The 13,262-nt window shown below is 36.4% G+C and overlaps 1 protein-coding gene across 4 annotated transcripts in view; it reads left to right on the top strand.

Annotated features, from left to right (window-relative positions):
• LOC108734806 (anoctamin-10) overlaps nucleotides 1–13,262 on the top strand; it is a 31,851-nt gene that overhangs the window by 16,693 nt on the left and 1,896 nt on the right. For all 4 annotated transcript variants that reach the window (XM_018466486.1, XM_018466487.1, XM_018466489.1 and 1 more), the window contains 5 exons: nucleotides 737–895; nucleotides 959–1,169; nucleotides 1,228–1,448; nucleotides 3,400–3,762; nucleotides 4,011–4,259. In XM_018466486.1, the coding sequence (XP_018321988.1) occupies nucleotides 737–895; nucleotides 959–1,169; nucleotides 1,228–1,448; nucleotides 3,400–3,762; nucleotides 4,011–4,259 (1,203 nt within the window). The remainder of the gene's footprint in view (nucleotides 1–736; nucleotides 896–958; nucleotides 1,170–1,227; nucleotides 1,449–3,399; nucleotides 3,763–4,010; nucleotides 4,260–13,262) is intronic.

Raw genomic sequence — 13,262 nt, 5'->3', positions numbered from 1 at the left:
TGTCGAGAGACTGTCAAAAAAACTGTTTAGCGTCTCTGAACGAGAGACTCGAATCTCTGAATTAACAATTTTATCGTTCGAGTCTCTCATGCAGAGACTGTGAGAGTTCCATAAAAACACCTAGGCAATAACTGAGAGACTGTGAAAGACTGTTCGAAACGCACTCAGAGACGCTGAAAGACTCAGAAAGACTAAGAGGGACTAAAAATTTTTGTCTAGGGATAACAAAATACAATAATTCAACCTACGAATGTCATTTAATTAATCGTATAAGTTAAACATTGAATATTTGAAATAAATTATAAGCAAACCATCTCAGTGTCGTATCAATATGATAATTATGAAATAAAACTAAAAAATGAAGTAAAATTTAATCAGCCACCAATTACCAACTGTTTCGGTGTAGCCACATATATTTTCAACGGATTAACGGAATTAACATCTAATTTTACATATGTAGGAACAAGGACGAATCCAGGATTTTAAGAAGAAGGGGATCCACAAAAACTGCTGTCCTTTTTTCTCTGAATGGATCAACATTTGTTATTTTCATAACGATTTTTTGTAGTAATTTTAAAATAGATGTCATAAATAAGACATATCACTATGACGATTGATAAATTCTCCCAAAAGATCCGTAAATAAGTGACGAATTTCGGTTTTTCTGATCCCGAACACCCCTCCGTTGACCCGTCACTGATCAAAAATTGATGTAATGTTCGAATTATTTATTCAGATGTGGAGAAGAAAATCGAACGAATTGGCTTACAAATGGGGTACGATAGGAATGACCAGTTTAGGTGAACCAAGAGCAAATTTTCGTGGACAGATGGGCAAAGATCCTATAACAGGCAAGCTCTGTCCTCAGTATCCCAGATATAAAACTTACTTAAAAGTACGTTACACAACGTAGTATGAGAATCATCATTATTTCGATCTAAGATAGAAACATTTTTAGATGTACTGCGTGTCTTTTCCCATTGTTATTGCCTGCCTAGTAGGTGCTTACATAATAATGTTGATATCGTTTTGGATGGAAGACCAAATCAAATACAATCCGGAAACTTGGTCTCAAGATCTCCTATTACTTCCAAGTGTGCTGTATACCGCATTGGTCTACGTAATGAATTGCTATTATCGTAAATTGGCTACTTTTCTCACAGAATGGGGTATTTAAGTAAGTTTTCTGTTTATTCGAATTGCTTAATTAAAGCAGTTTCATTTTAGAAAATCATAGAACCCAATCGCAGTTTGACAGACACCGGGTCACGAAACTGATTCTGTTTGAGTTTGTAAATAATTTCATGTCGCTGTTTTATATCGCATTCATAATCCAAGATATGGAAATGTTAAGGAGTCAAGTGGCAACCATGTTGATTATTCTGCAAGCGATTAATCATATGCAAGAAGCTGTACTTCCATTATTAATAAACGTTGGATTTGCAAAGGTAAGTCAAAAACATTTTTGGAAGATTCTAATAGGACCGGTAAATTCTATTAGGGGCTGTTGACATAACTTATGGTATACTGTAGCCAGTTACCTACAGGGGCTTCTCAGGGAGGTTCATATAAAAGGTGCATAATTTCAGAAAGTGTACATCTATTAAAGAAACCTCTACCTACTGCTTTCCTAACATTATTAGATTAAATGCATTTTGTAAATTCACCATCAAATAAAAGAAACTGAAAACAAAACGATGCGTTTGTAAATTCTTATTCACAAATACATTCTTTGTCCATATAGATATCTCAACAAATTTCTACTTTCTAAATCTAACAGTGACTTAGGCTTTTTAAAAATTTTCACTGCAATTCTTTCATTATAAGTTAATCACGAAAACGTATTGCTCAGACCATCATTGTTTTGACCTTAGTCAAACTTTTGCTTATTACTAGTCATAAGTACTACGGTCAATTGAAAAGTCCCCGGCCTGACACATAGATGGCGGCACCAGAACTAAATCCATATGATGTTCAGTTAGTCCTAACGTTCAAAAGACGCGTCTATAAATTTGACGGCTGTCGGATCATTAGTTTGTGAATTATAACATTTTTAGTGAAGCAACTTTTGTTATTGTGAAAAAAATGGATAAAAAGGAATTTCGCGTGTTGATAAAATATTGCTTTTTGAAGGGAAAAAATACAGTTGAAGCAAAAACTTGGCTTGATAACGAATTTCCGGACACTGCCCCAGGAAAATCAACCATCAAGGATTGGTATGCTAAGTTTAGACGTGGTGAAATGAGCACCGAAGACGGTGAACGCAGTGGACGCCCAAAAGAGGCTGTTACGGACGAAAACATTAAAAAAATCCACAAAATGATTTTGAATGACCGTAAATTGAAATTGAATGAAATAGCAGACACTCTACAGATATCAACGGAACGTATACATCACATCATTCACGAATATTTGGGTATGAGAAAGCTCTGTGCAAAGTGGGTGCCGCGCGAGCTCACTTTTGACCAAAAACAACGACGAGTTGATGATTCAGAGCAGTGTTTGAAGATGATCACGCGTAATAAACCCGAGTTTTTGCGTCGATATGTGACAATGGATGAAACATGGCTCCATCATTTCACTCCGAAGTCCAATCGACAGTCATCGGAGTGGACTGCACACGATGAACCCGCTCCAAAGCGTGCAAAAACGCAACAGTCGGCTGGCAAGGTTATGGCGTCTGTATTTTGGGATGCGCGTGGAATAATTTTCATTGACTACCTTGAAAAAGGAAGGACCATCAACAGCGACTATTACATAGCGTTATTGGACCGTTTGAAGGACGAAATCGCCGAGAAACGACCGCATTTGCAGAAAAAGAAAGTCCTGCTTCACCAAGACAATGCACCGTCTCACAAGTCAGTGAAAACGATGGCAAAAATTCATGAATTGGGCTTCGAATTGCTTCCGCATCCACCGTATTCTCCAGATCTGTCCCCCAGCGACTACTTCCTGTTCTCAGATCTCAAAAGAATGCTCGTTGGGAAAAAATTTTCGTCGAATGAAGAGGTGATCGCCGAAACTGAGGCCTATTTGGAAGCAAAGGACAAATCGTACTACAAAAATTGTATCGAAAAGTTGGAGGATCGCTATAATCAGTGTATCACCCTTGAAGGGAATTATGTTGAATAAAAAAAACGAATTTTGCAAAAAAAATGTGTTTTACTATTTTAGGCCGGGGACTTTTCAATTGACCTGTTACATAATATGAACTTTGCATTCTTTACTATTCTCTTTTGCTTTCCCTTTTCAACTTTTTCTCTTTATTAGAATTCATTTAAACGAAAAATAATTGTTAATGTTCAAATTATATTGAATGTAGTTGGTATAACTTCTTAGTGGCGTTACTGAGAGTGTAACAATAAACGAATACATTTTCTTATGTCTTCAACGTTACAGATAAGTCAATGGAAAAATGGTTGGAAAAATACAAGGCAAACAAAATCAAAACAGAAAGCATTTGAAGATTCTCGTTATTCCAGAGAATTTCTCGAAACAATCCCTGCAATAGATCCCAGCGATAGTCGCTTAAATCAAGCGGAACAAGAAGGGCAACTGGAAATTTACGAAGAAACGTACGATGATTATTTGGAAATGTTTATCCAGTTCGGATACGTGGTTCTCTTTTCCTCTGTGTACCCTGCTGCAGCGCTTTGGGCAGTTATCAATAACGTTCTTGAAATACGTGCTGACGCATTCAGATTATGTCTTGTACATCAGCGACCAATAAGTAGAAAAGTTAAGGATATTGGTGCCTGGCAGGTAAATATCAATATTTTAAATCTTTGAGGTGAATTTGGATTGCTATACTTATTTATCGTATTAACTGCGAAACTTCTTCATGCTTTTGCCTCTTTTCAAATGATATTCCTAACTTTTATTCTCTTTTATTTCCTCCTAAAATTTGCTTCGATTATTTATCTGATGCAATTATTTTAACAATTTTTACAAATGTGAAAAGGACTATTGTTTTATGGATTATTGCCTTTTATTGTTTATTTTTTTTGCAGAGGGCATTTGAAGTCATAGGCGGCCTCTCCATAATGACGAATTGTGGTTTGCTCTGCTTAAGTCCACACATTCGCAGTCGAATGGCTCACAAGACCGATTTGGAGTACATCCTTACTTTTATTTTCCTGGAACACATTCTTTTGGGAATTAGGTACTTGCTTCACATTGCGATTCCCGACAAACCGGAATGGGTTCGAGTGGAACTGGCCAAAAAGAGCTACGAATCAAGACAGGCCTTGAAACACGAAGTAAGTCTTGATTTATTGTCAGATACTATTTTAAATATTTCAATGAAGCTTTACTAAAGCGATATCTAATTAAATTGACTTGTACGATCTGTAATAGACAGCCGCAAGTCATCAAAGCAACAACTTTTAAAAAGTAACTGGGGCAGTACTTAATATTTAATATGATAATTATAAATAATGCAAGAGTTAATAAATTAAGTATAGTGAGTTTTGATTATAGAAATTGATGAAAACCATTATTTTCTGTACTCCTCCGAAGTTAATTCTAAAAGCGCCCATGTGTGTACGGGTATGTAATACGAGGGGCGTTCTATGTATTCTCGATCAGTATGATAATAAACCATTGCCCCAAGACACTTATTAAATACATCTACTCTATCTTTCTTTCATGCATAAAAATGTATTGGTTGTCTCGTCGAGTTCGTTGCCGATGAAAATTTATTTCCTTAGTTCTCACTAAACTGCAGGATGATTGTGATAAATCTAAATTTCACCTTCAATAACAATGCCACAAGAACTACTATGAGTATTTTCTTGGCTAAGACTAGAAGTATTTGCGCAAGACCAAGACTATGACCAAGGCCGAATAAACAATACCAAAACTAATACCAATGACGAATAAGCAATAGCAAGACTTAGACCAAGGCCATATATCCAAGACCAGTACTAAGACCAAGGTCGAATAAGCAAGACCAAGGCTAAGACCAAACCCGAACATGCCAGCCCGTCTCAGTCTTAAATTTGGTCTTAGTCTTCCTTATTCGGTCTTGTTTTACTCTTGGTCTTGCTTTTTCGGCCTTGGTATTGGTTTGGTCTTGCTCAAATATTTCCAGGCTTGGTTCGGTATAGCCGTATACAACTGACCTTTGAAAGGTCACAAATAATAATAACTATAGCCTGCACAGATGGATAATAATCTCTGCTACGTTTTGGATTTTATTTGGGGAATCTTACTATACGATTATATATTTCAAATTTTTCACATTTTCACGCTGGAGCTAGGATCGTTTTATCCTTCTTAAAAATAACTTGATCACTTTTAAACAATATCCTCCGAACACTGGCTAATGAAATAATTAAATTCATTAAGTCAATAGCAGGTCATCTCGGTACCGAAAATATTTATGTTGATTCCCAAATGTACATTTGCGTAACATAATTGATACTTATTCTGTGCTGTTACGTATATATGTAAGTAGAATGTTCTTAAAATTGCGCTAATGACTTCGTTTTCTGAATCACCTTTTCAAAGGCTCTACAAGCGTTTGTGTTCGTATTTCTCAACTATAGTATTTATTTTACGTTCTAGTTGGTAATATACATGTGCGAGCTCGTTAGTTCCTTTCCTACTACATTTCTCAACGTGTTCTTATCATTATCGTGGATTTTTCATTTCCATGTTTCTTAGGTAATCAATACGTAAAAATATCTGACGCTAGAAACACAAATCATCGACTAGAAGTCGCGACGAAAGTTAGCGTTACTGATTAACCCCTAATAAGGCACATTCGTATTCAATATTGGACTGTCTGTGTTGCTTAATTAATACCGTGAATACCTAAAGGCCGATCTAAGGTGGCCCCGTATTCCAGTTATGTGTATTTCTTGTAAAACTTGTAAAGTTATGCGTTATTTAGAAATTTTAAAGTTTGATTTTCATTTTTCTTATAAACAGGGCTCACAAAGAAATGAATATCAAGGATGGAGCATTAGGCTCATGTTATTTAAATTTATAAGATATAAAAGCGCAACAGGGTGCTTTAAGGTGATATCTGTTTTGATATAAATGTATTTTTGCGAAATGGAAGAAAAAAATTATAATTTCAAGTCCTTTTTGACCAATTATCAAATTTAGACGCGCAAAATTTCGTCCTTTGATTGGTTCATGTCAATTTATGTGATATAAAAGCACGGCAGGATGGTGATAAAATGGTATGATATATATTTTTGCGAAATTGAAAGAAATTATTCATAATTTCGCGTTCTTTTTAACCAATTTTTAAATATGAATACGCAAACTTTCGTCCATTAGAGTGGTTCAAACCAATTTAAAATTGTATGGTATAAAAGTGCGGCAAGGTGCCATCTGTTTTGACGAAAATGCTAAATCGGAAGGAATGGTTCATAATATCTGGTGTTTTACACAAATTTTCAAATGTGGACCCGCGAAATTTATATTTTACGGTGGTTAATCTAAGGCCGGATTTAATAAGGTTATGCAAGCGATCACTCATCATCGGCCCCCGACTGATACGGCCCCGAAAGTAACCCCGTATTGTAGTTATGTATTCTTGTTATCATCATAAGGCTGGTTGGATACGCACCTTCACTCTTTCTTATCCTGAGTTAGTCTTCGCATTTCCCCAAAACTAGAACGTCCTACATTCTTAACTATTTGCGAACAGTAATCTAATCTAGTCTACACCTCTACCCCTCCCACCTCCCGTTTCTGCCTCTAATATGTCTCTGATGAGACCTTCATGACTTAGAGGGTGTCCTACCAACCTACCTCTGTTCTCCTATTCTTTCTAATACGTCTTCATTTCTAACCTCCTCTATCCACGATGTCCTCATGATTCGCTGGTAACACCACATTTCGAACGCTTCTAACCTTTTCTTTTCCGCTGCGCCCACCGTCCATGTTTCGCACCCGTAGAGGACCGTGTTCCAAACATACACCTTTAACAATTAACCGATCGCGAGCATACAAGTGACTTTTTTTATTGAAAGCGACTCGACCTTATACTATCCTCTACGTTATTTCCTATTACTCCTTCCATCCTGACTTACCTGACTTCCTAGATACCTAAAATCAGTTTTCGTCTCTACCTTTATATTCGCTCTTTCCCTACTTTTTCTACCAGTATTTTTTTATGTTACATAAATATTGTACAAAAATATTTTCCCACGATTTGATTGTTAAATATCAAGAGAGTAACATTCGTACTCATATCATTCAAAAATTTTAAAACAATTTAGTGCATTTTCGACCATTCTAAACAATTATCGAATATTTTCGAACATTCTCATAGATAAAACATAAGATATACTCACTAATTAAACTACAATAATGCTACAAAGAGGGACCTGAAAGGGTACCTTTATGAAGTCTAAATGTGAATGTATAATAGTCATGAATATTCCCCTTAAATTTTCTTGTGTATTAAGTTTCATTATCTTAGAAAATTATATATAAGTCTGCAGGATGATTGTGATAAATCTAAATTTCACATTCAATAACAATGCCACAAGAACTACTATGAGTATTTTCTTGGCTAAGACTAGAAGTATTTGCGCAAGACCAAGACTATGACCAAGGCCGAATAAACAATACCAAAACTAATACCAATGACGAATAAGCAATAGCAAGACTTAGACCAAGGCCATATATCCAAGACCAGTACTAAGACCAAGGTCGAATAAGCAAGACCAAGGCTAAGACCAAACCCGAACATGCCAGCCCGTCTCAGTCTTAAATTTGGTCTTAGTCTTCCTTATTCGGTCTTGTTTTACTCTTGGTCTTGCTTTTTCGGCCTTGGTATTGGTTTGGTCTTGCTCAAATATTTCCAGGCTTGGTTCGGTATAGCCGTATACAACTGACCTTTGAAAGGTCACAAATAATAATAACTATAGCCTGCACAGATGGATAATAATCTCTGCTACGTTTTGGATTTTATTTGGGGAATCTTACTATACGATTATATATTTCAAATTTTTCACATTTTCACGCTGGAGCTAGGATCGTTTTATCCTTCTTAAAAATAACTTGATCACTTTTAAACAATATCCTCCGAACACTGGCTAATGAAATAATTAAATTCATTAAGTCAATAGCAGGTCATCTCGGTACCGAAAATATTTATGTTGATTCCCAAATGTACATTTGCGTAACATAATTGATACTTATTCTGTGCTGTTACGTATATATGTAAGTAGAATGTTCTTAAAATTGCGCTAATGACTTCGTTTTCTGAATCACCTTTTCAAAGGCTCTACAAGCGTTTGTGTTCGTATTTCTCAACTATAGTATTTATTTTACGTTCTAGTTGGTAATATACATGTGCGAGCTCGTTAGTTCCTTTCCTACTACATTTCTCAACGTGTTCTTATCATTATCGTGGATTTTTCATTTCCATGTTTCTTAGGTAATCAATACGTAAAAATATCTGACGCTAGAAACACAAATCATCGACTAGAAGTCGCGACGAAAGTTAGCGTTACTGATTAACCCCTAATAAGGCACATTCGTATTNNNCATACGATAATTTCATGTCTACGTACGATGTACGATATCATATTATTATCGTACGCAGATTGTACGATAATTTTCATGCATTCAAAATTTATTTTATTCTTACCCTCTCAGACAATATCACGAAGACTTTTTTTTATTCGCGAATATTTTTTTTTCTTTTTGCTCACAGCGCTATAAACATTTTTGTTATACGCAGTGTTAAATTTAGAAGAACGTGCCTGCAACAAAAGAACGTTATCATGCTAGTATGTAGGTTTTTCCTCGGCAGGTAACATCCCTTCGTGTTGGTCACCAGATGGGTCGATGGTCTTCCCATCCACAATTTTGTGATTGTAGTCATGTAGTCACTAACCATAGCCTAAGGTCAAAAACACCCCACTAACATACCTCCACCCCCTATATCTTGTTATATTTAAGTATTTTTCTATCTATTATTGATTTTTAATTTAAAGGGTGGGGGTAGTTCAGGTCTGTCTTTTTTTTTTGCACGATTAATACGAGTAATTTACTAATTATAGTGATTATTTTGAAAAGTACGACAATTTTACTCCATGTACGATAATTCTAGGCTACAGGTACGATAGTTTCCTCGCTTCAGGTTGTGAACACTGGTCATCTTCTGCATCATCGGACTTTTGAGCAACGCGGCCTTGCGAGCCGGCCCCTCCGACTGATTTGTGCTTTCCAGCTTGAGCCACATCTCGCGAGACTTTTTACAGTGCTTTACTGTCATCAACTGGTTGTCACTGAGGGATAGAGTGATGTCGGACAGAGCTTTCTCGTCGTTCGTCAAACACTCTTGTGGGATCTGGTTTGGTCAAAGTTCCGTTGACATAGCCCCACTTGACTAAAACGGCGCGGATCCTCAGTTTCCACATATCGTAATTATCTCGGCCTAGGGCCTCAATATGCATAGTACCGTTGGCACTCATGTCCTTCCAATCATTTACTATCGATCGGGTACACAATGTCGAAGAACGCGTCCTTTGTTCCTTCTTGCTTCACCTCGAAGCTTCTCGAAAAAACAAGATGACTGCCGCGCCGACACGCCGTTCTCTTAAACACGTTGAGGTTATTTTCTTCGGTTTATTTAGACCCGCGTGTTTATTTGCCTGGGCCCATAACCTGTTGGAGGTTGGCTGACAAATGGAAACGAAACACTCGTCTAAATTTTAAACAACCGATTTATATTGAACTCGAAAATACAAAGTGAAAAATTAATTGTGTACAAAGGTTGATTAGTAACTAACTATGACAACGGAAACAATAAAAAAACGAGAGCCCATGTGTGGGCGAAACCGGCGGACCACGTGATTTCCAACACTTCCCCTCGACCAACATCCGAAGAGAAAACCATTGAGTTATCTTGGTCTACGGGAATCCAAACCAAGACCTTGGACACAGCTCTCGTGCTNCTCGGAGGCAAACTGTACAGCAGTTGGATGGTGAGTTGATCCGCGTCCAGTCTGACGTCCATTTCGGATAGCTTGTCGACGTTTCCGAAAAAGTTGCCAAGATGATCGCGTACATCACTACCTTCTGTCATCTTCTGCATCATCAGACTTTTGAGCAACGCGGCCTTGCGAGCCGGCCCCTTCGACTGATTTGTGCTTTCCAGCTTGAGCCACATCTCGCGAGACGTTTTACAGTGCTTTACTGTCATCAACTGGTTGTCACTGAGGGATAGAGTGATGTCGGACACCACTCTTGTACATCGACGTCGTTAACATTTTTATTTTTCGTCGGATCTGGTTTGGTCAAAGTTCCGTTGACATAACCCCACATACCATTCTTGACTAAAACGGCGCGGATCCTCAGTTTCCACATATCGTAATTATCTCGGCCTAGGGCCTCAATATGCACAGTACTGTTGGCACTCATGTCCTTCCTTTTATTTACTATTGATCGGGTACACAATGTCCAAGAACGCGTCCTTTGTTCCTTCTTGCTTCACCTCGAAGCTTCTCGAAAAAGCAAGATGACTGCCGCGCCGACACGCCGTTCTCTTGATCACGTTGAGGTTATTTTCTTCGGTTTATTTAGACCCGCGAGTTTATTTGCCTGGGCCCATAACCTGTTGGAGGTTGGCTGACAAATGGAAACGAAACACTCGTCTAAATTTTAAACAACCGATTTATATTGAACTCGAAAATACAAAGTGAAAAATTTAGACGAGTGTTTCGTTTTCATTTGTCAGCCAACCTCCAACATATAATACATAAAAAATCGGCCGTATTTGTCTCATGTTCATATCAGGTCAAATTTTAACTTAGAATAGCCATGTGTTTACAAACTTTGAACTTCTTTCTCGCAGGATGATCAATATGCTATATATATATATATATATATACACCGTACAACTTCTAAGTTGTGGAGTTTGAAACTTTACCCGACGAAATTATATTTTTCAACAGCCGTCTCGAACTTCTTCGAAACAGTAAGAATATCCGGCCATTCTATATCTTCTGAAACTTTCGTCACTAAATATAAGCAATACATCATCTAATATAAACGAAAAGCTATGAACTTTCAGTTTTAATATGCGATTTTTAAATTTACAATTCGAGAAACTTATACGGTTCTGAATGAATATGGTAAAAAATATATCACTTAATTTAAATTTAAATCATCATAAGGCTGTCAGTCAGCATTTTCATTGTTCTTCTATAGCTTCAAAATCTGAATGATTTCGAATCCTTTCTTGTCTGCCGCGCTCACCGTCTACGTTTAGTCTTGCCAGTATAAAGGTCAAGACTATCTTTATACTAGCAAGACTATATTTATACTGGCAAGATCAAGACCGAGCGAACAAGACCAAGACTAAAATCAAGACCGAATATAAAAAGCCAAAACCAAATACGCAAGACTAAACGAAAAATTATTACATCCAGTGGATTTATGAGTGAAACTATTTGAAACAACTTTAACATTTGAAATTATTAGTTTTCCTTTACTAGATTTTAACACTAAATATAACATAAAAAAAACAGTGTTTGAAAAAAGAGATCTCCAAGGAAGTCCTCGGAGCAAGTCTTCTTTATTCTGTTCTTTTCTTTATATAACACATGATTGAAGTATAGAGACAAACTATTTTTTTTTTGTTTCTTTCGTCTACCTTGTACTATTTTTTTGTTAAAAGATTGATTTATGCTTTGGAGAATGGGTAAGTTCTCAAAGGATGGGTGTCAATAACCTAAATAATTTCCCCTGTAATTCACGAAAAATTGAATAATAGCCGAAGAACCGAATTAATATATTTTTTCAATACTAGATTATAAACTCCGTGCGTTTTGGGTAATATTTCTTACCTTTCGTAATTATCTTCGTTTTTATTTATAGTTTAAAATTGAGTATTTTAGGGAATCTTTTCAAGTAGCTTTTACATTTTTTTGTACATCAGCGCAATCTTCCAACACTTTGTCTTTTACATATGGGATGTAGCATATTGTTAACAATAATGTATATAAATATTAAAGTGTTGGTCCAGTGCGCTCATATATTGCGCGAACGTATACGTAATAACAACTAAAAACTATTGTCGACGATTCTCCTTTATTTTTAGAACCTCCAGGAATTAAAAGGGAGGGGCTGTTTTGCTCATATTTTCCCTATGCTTTAGAACAACGGTCGACAACTAGCGAACCGCGGTCCAGGTCCGGATTATAGAAGTTTGATAGTTATATATTTTTCTGGAACTCCATAAATAAAAAATTTTCGAAAGTATCCGGTCCCCACCTAACATTACTTGATTACAAAATAATATGCAATTAATTATTTACCGTCTATGAAATTACATTATATTATATATAATATTGGATGGTGAGTTGATCCGCGTCCAGTCTGACGTCCATTTCGGATAGCTGCAAGCGATTAATCATATGCAAGAAGCTGTACTTCCATTATTAATAAACGTTGGATTTGCAAAGGTAAGTCAAAAACATTTTTGGAAGATTCTAATAGGACCGGTAAATTCTATTAGGGGCTGTTGACATAACTTATGGTATACTGTAGCCAGTTACCTACAGGGGCTTCTCAGGGAGGTTNAAAATATACCTAACTTATTGACACCCATCCTTTTCATAACTCTCATAACTATCGACACTATTTTCTTTATTTGCATTTATGGGATATATATTAGCCTTTGGAATTTGCTTCCTTACTTCTGCCTAGGATTATCTTCTGAAACAAACATGTATTATCTGAACGCGTACTGAATAACACTATTAAGTATTCAATAATAATTTTAGTAGGTACTTACTCACTCGTATTTTGGCAACAGGCTCTTCACTTCACCGTTTGGATTCTTAAGACACTTTTAGACCAAACAAACGTACACTTATGGAAACGCTCATGCTTCTGGTTGTTATGGTGCCACCTGGAATTAAGTTTAATCGGTACATTAAATTTTAGTAGTATGGTAGTATCAAAATTAGGTTTAGTGAGACATAAATCCAAAAACTAAAACTGATAATTCGAACCTGTATCTTTTTCACGTCTTTCAACCAGCGATTAAAGAACAGTGCATACATGAATTTAACTTCTTTTATATGCACGATCTTTTATGAGAATGCGAAGTCACGCAGATTTAAATGCCAAAAATATCTTTAATGTGACTTTCATACCATCTGATACAATCTAAAATTTAAATTAGGAAAGCGAGCAATTCTGAGAAATTGGTTAAATTATCTGAATGTCCGAAGGAGGAACAGCTTTAAATGAGCGCGATATTGACAGAAAATCATACACGG

The sequence above is a fragment of the Agrilus planipennis genome, unplaced genomic scaffold (assembly GCF_000699045.2).
Source record: "Agrilus planipennis isolate EAB-ADULT unplaced genomic scaffold, Apla_2.0 scaffold80, whole genome shotgun sequence".
NCBI classification, from domain to species: Eukaryota; Metazoa; Arthropoda; class Insecta; order Coleoptera; family Buprestidae; genus Agrilus; species Agrilus planipennis.
Note: the sequence above shows the minus strand (reverse complement) of the source record. Positions and strands in the feature narration are given on the sequence as shown.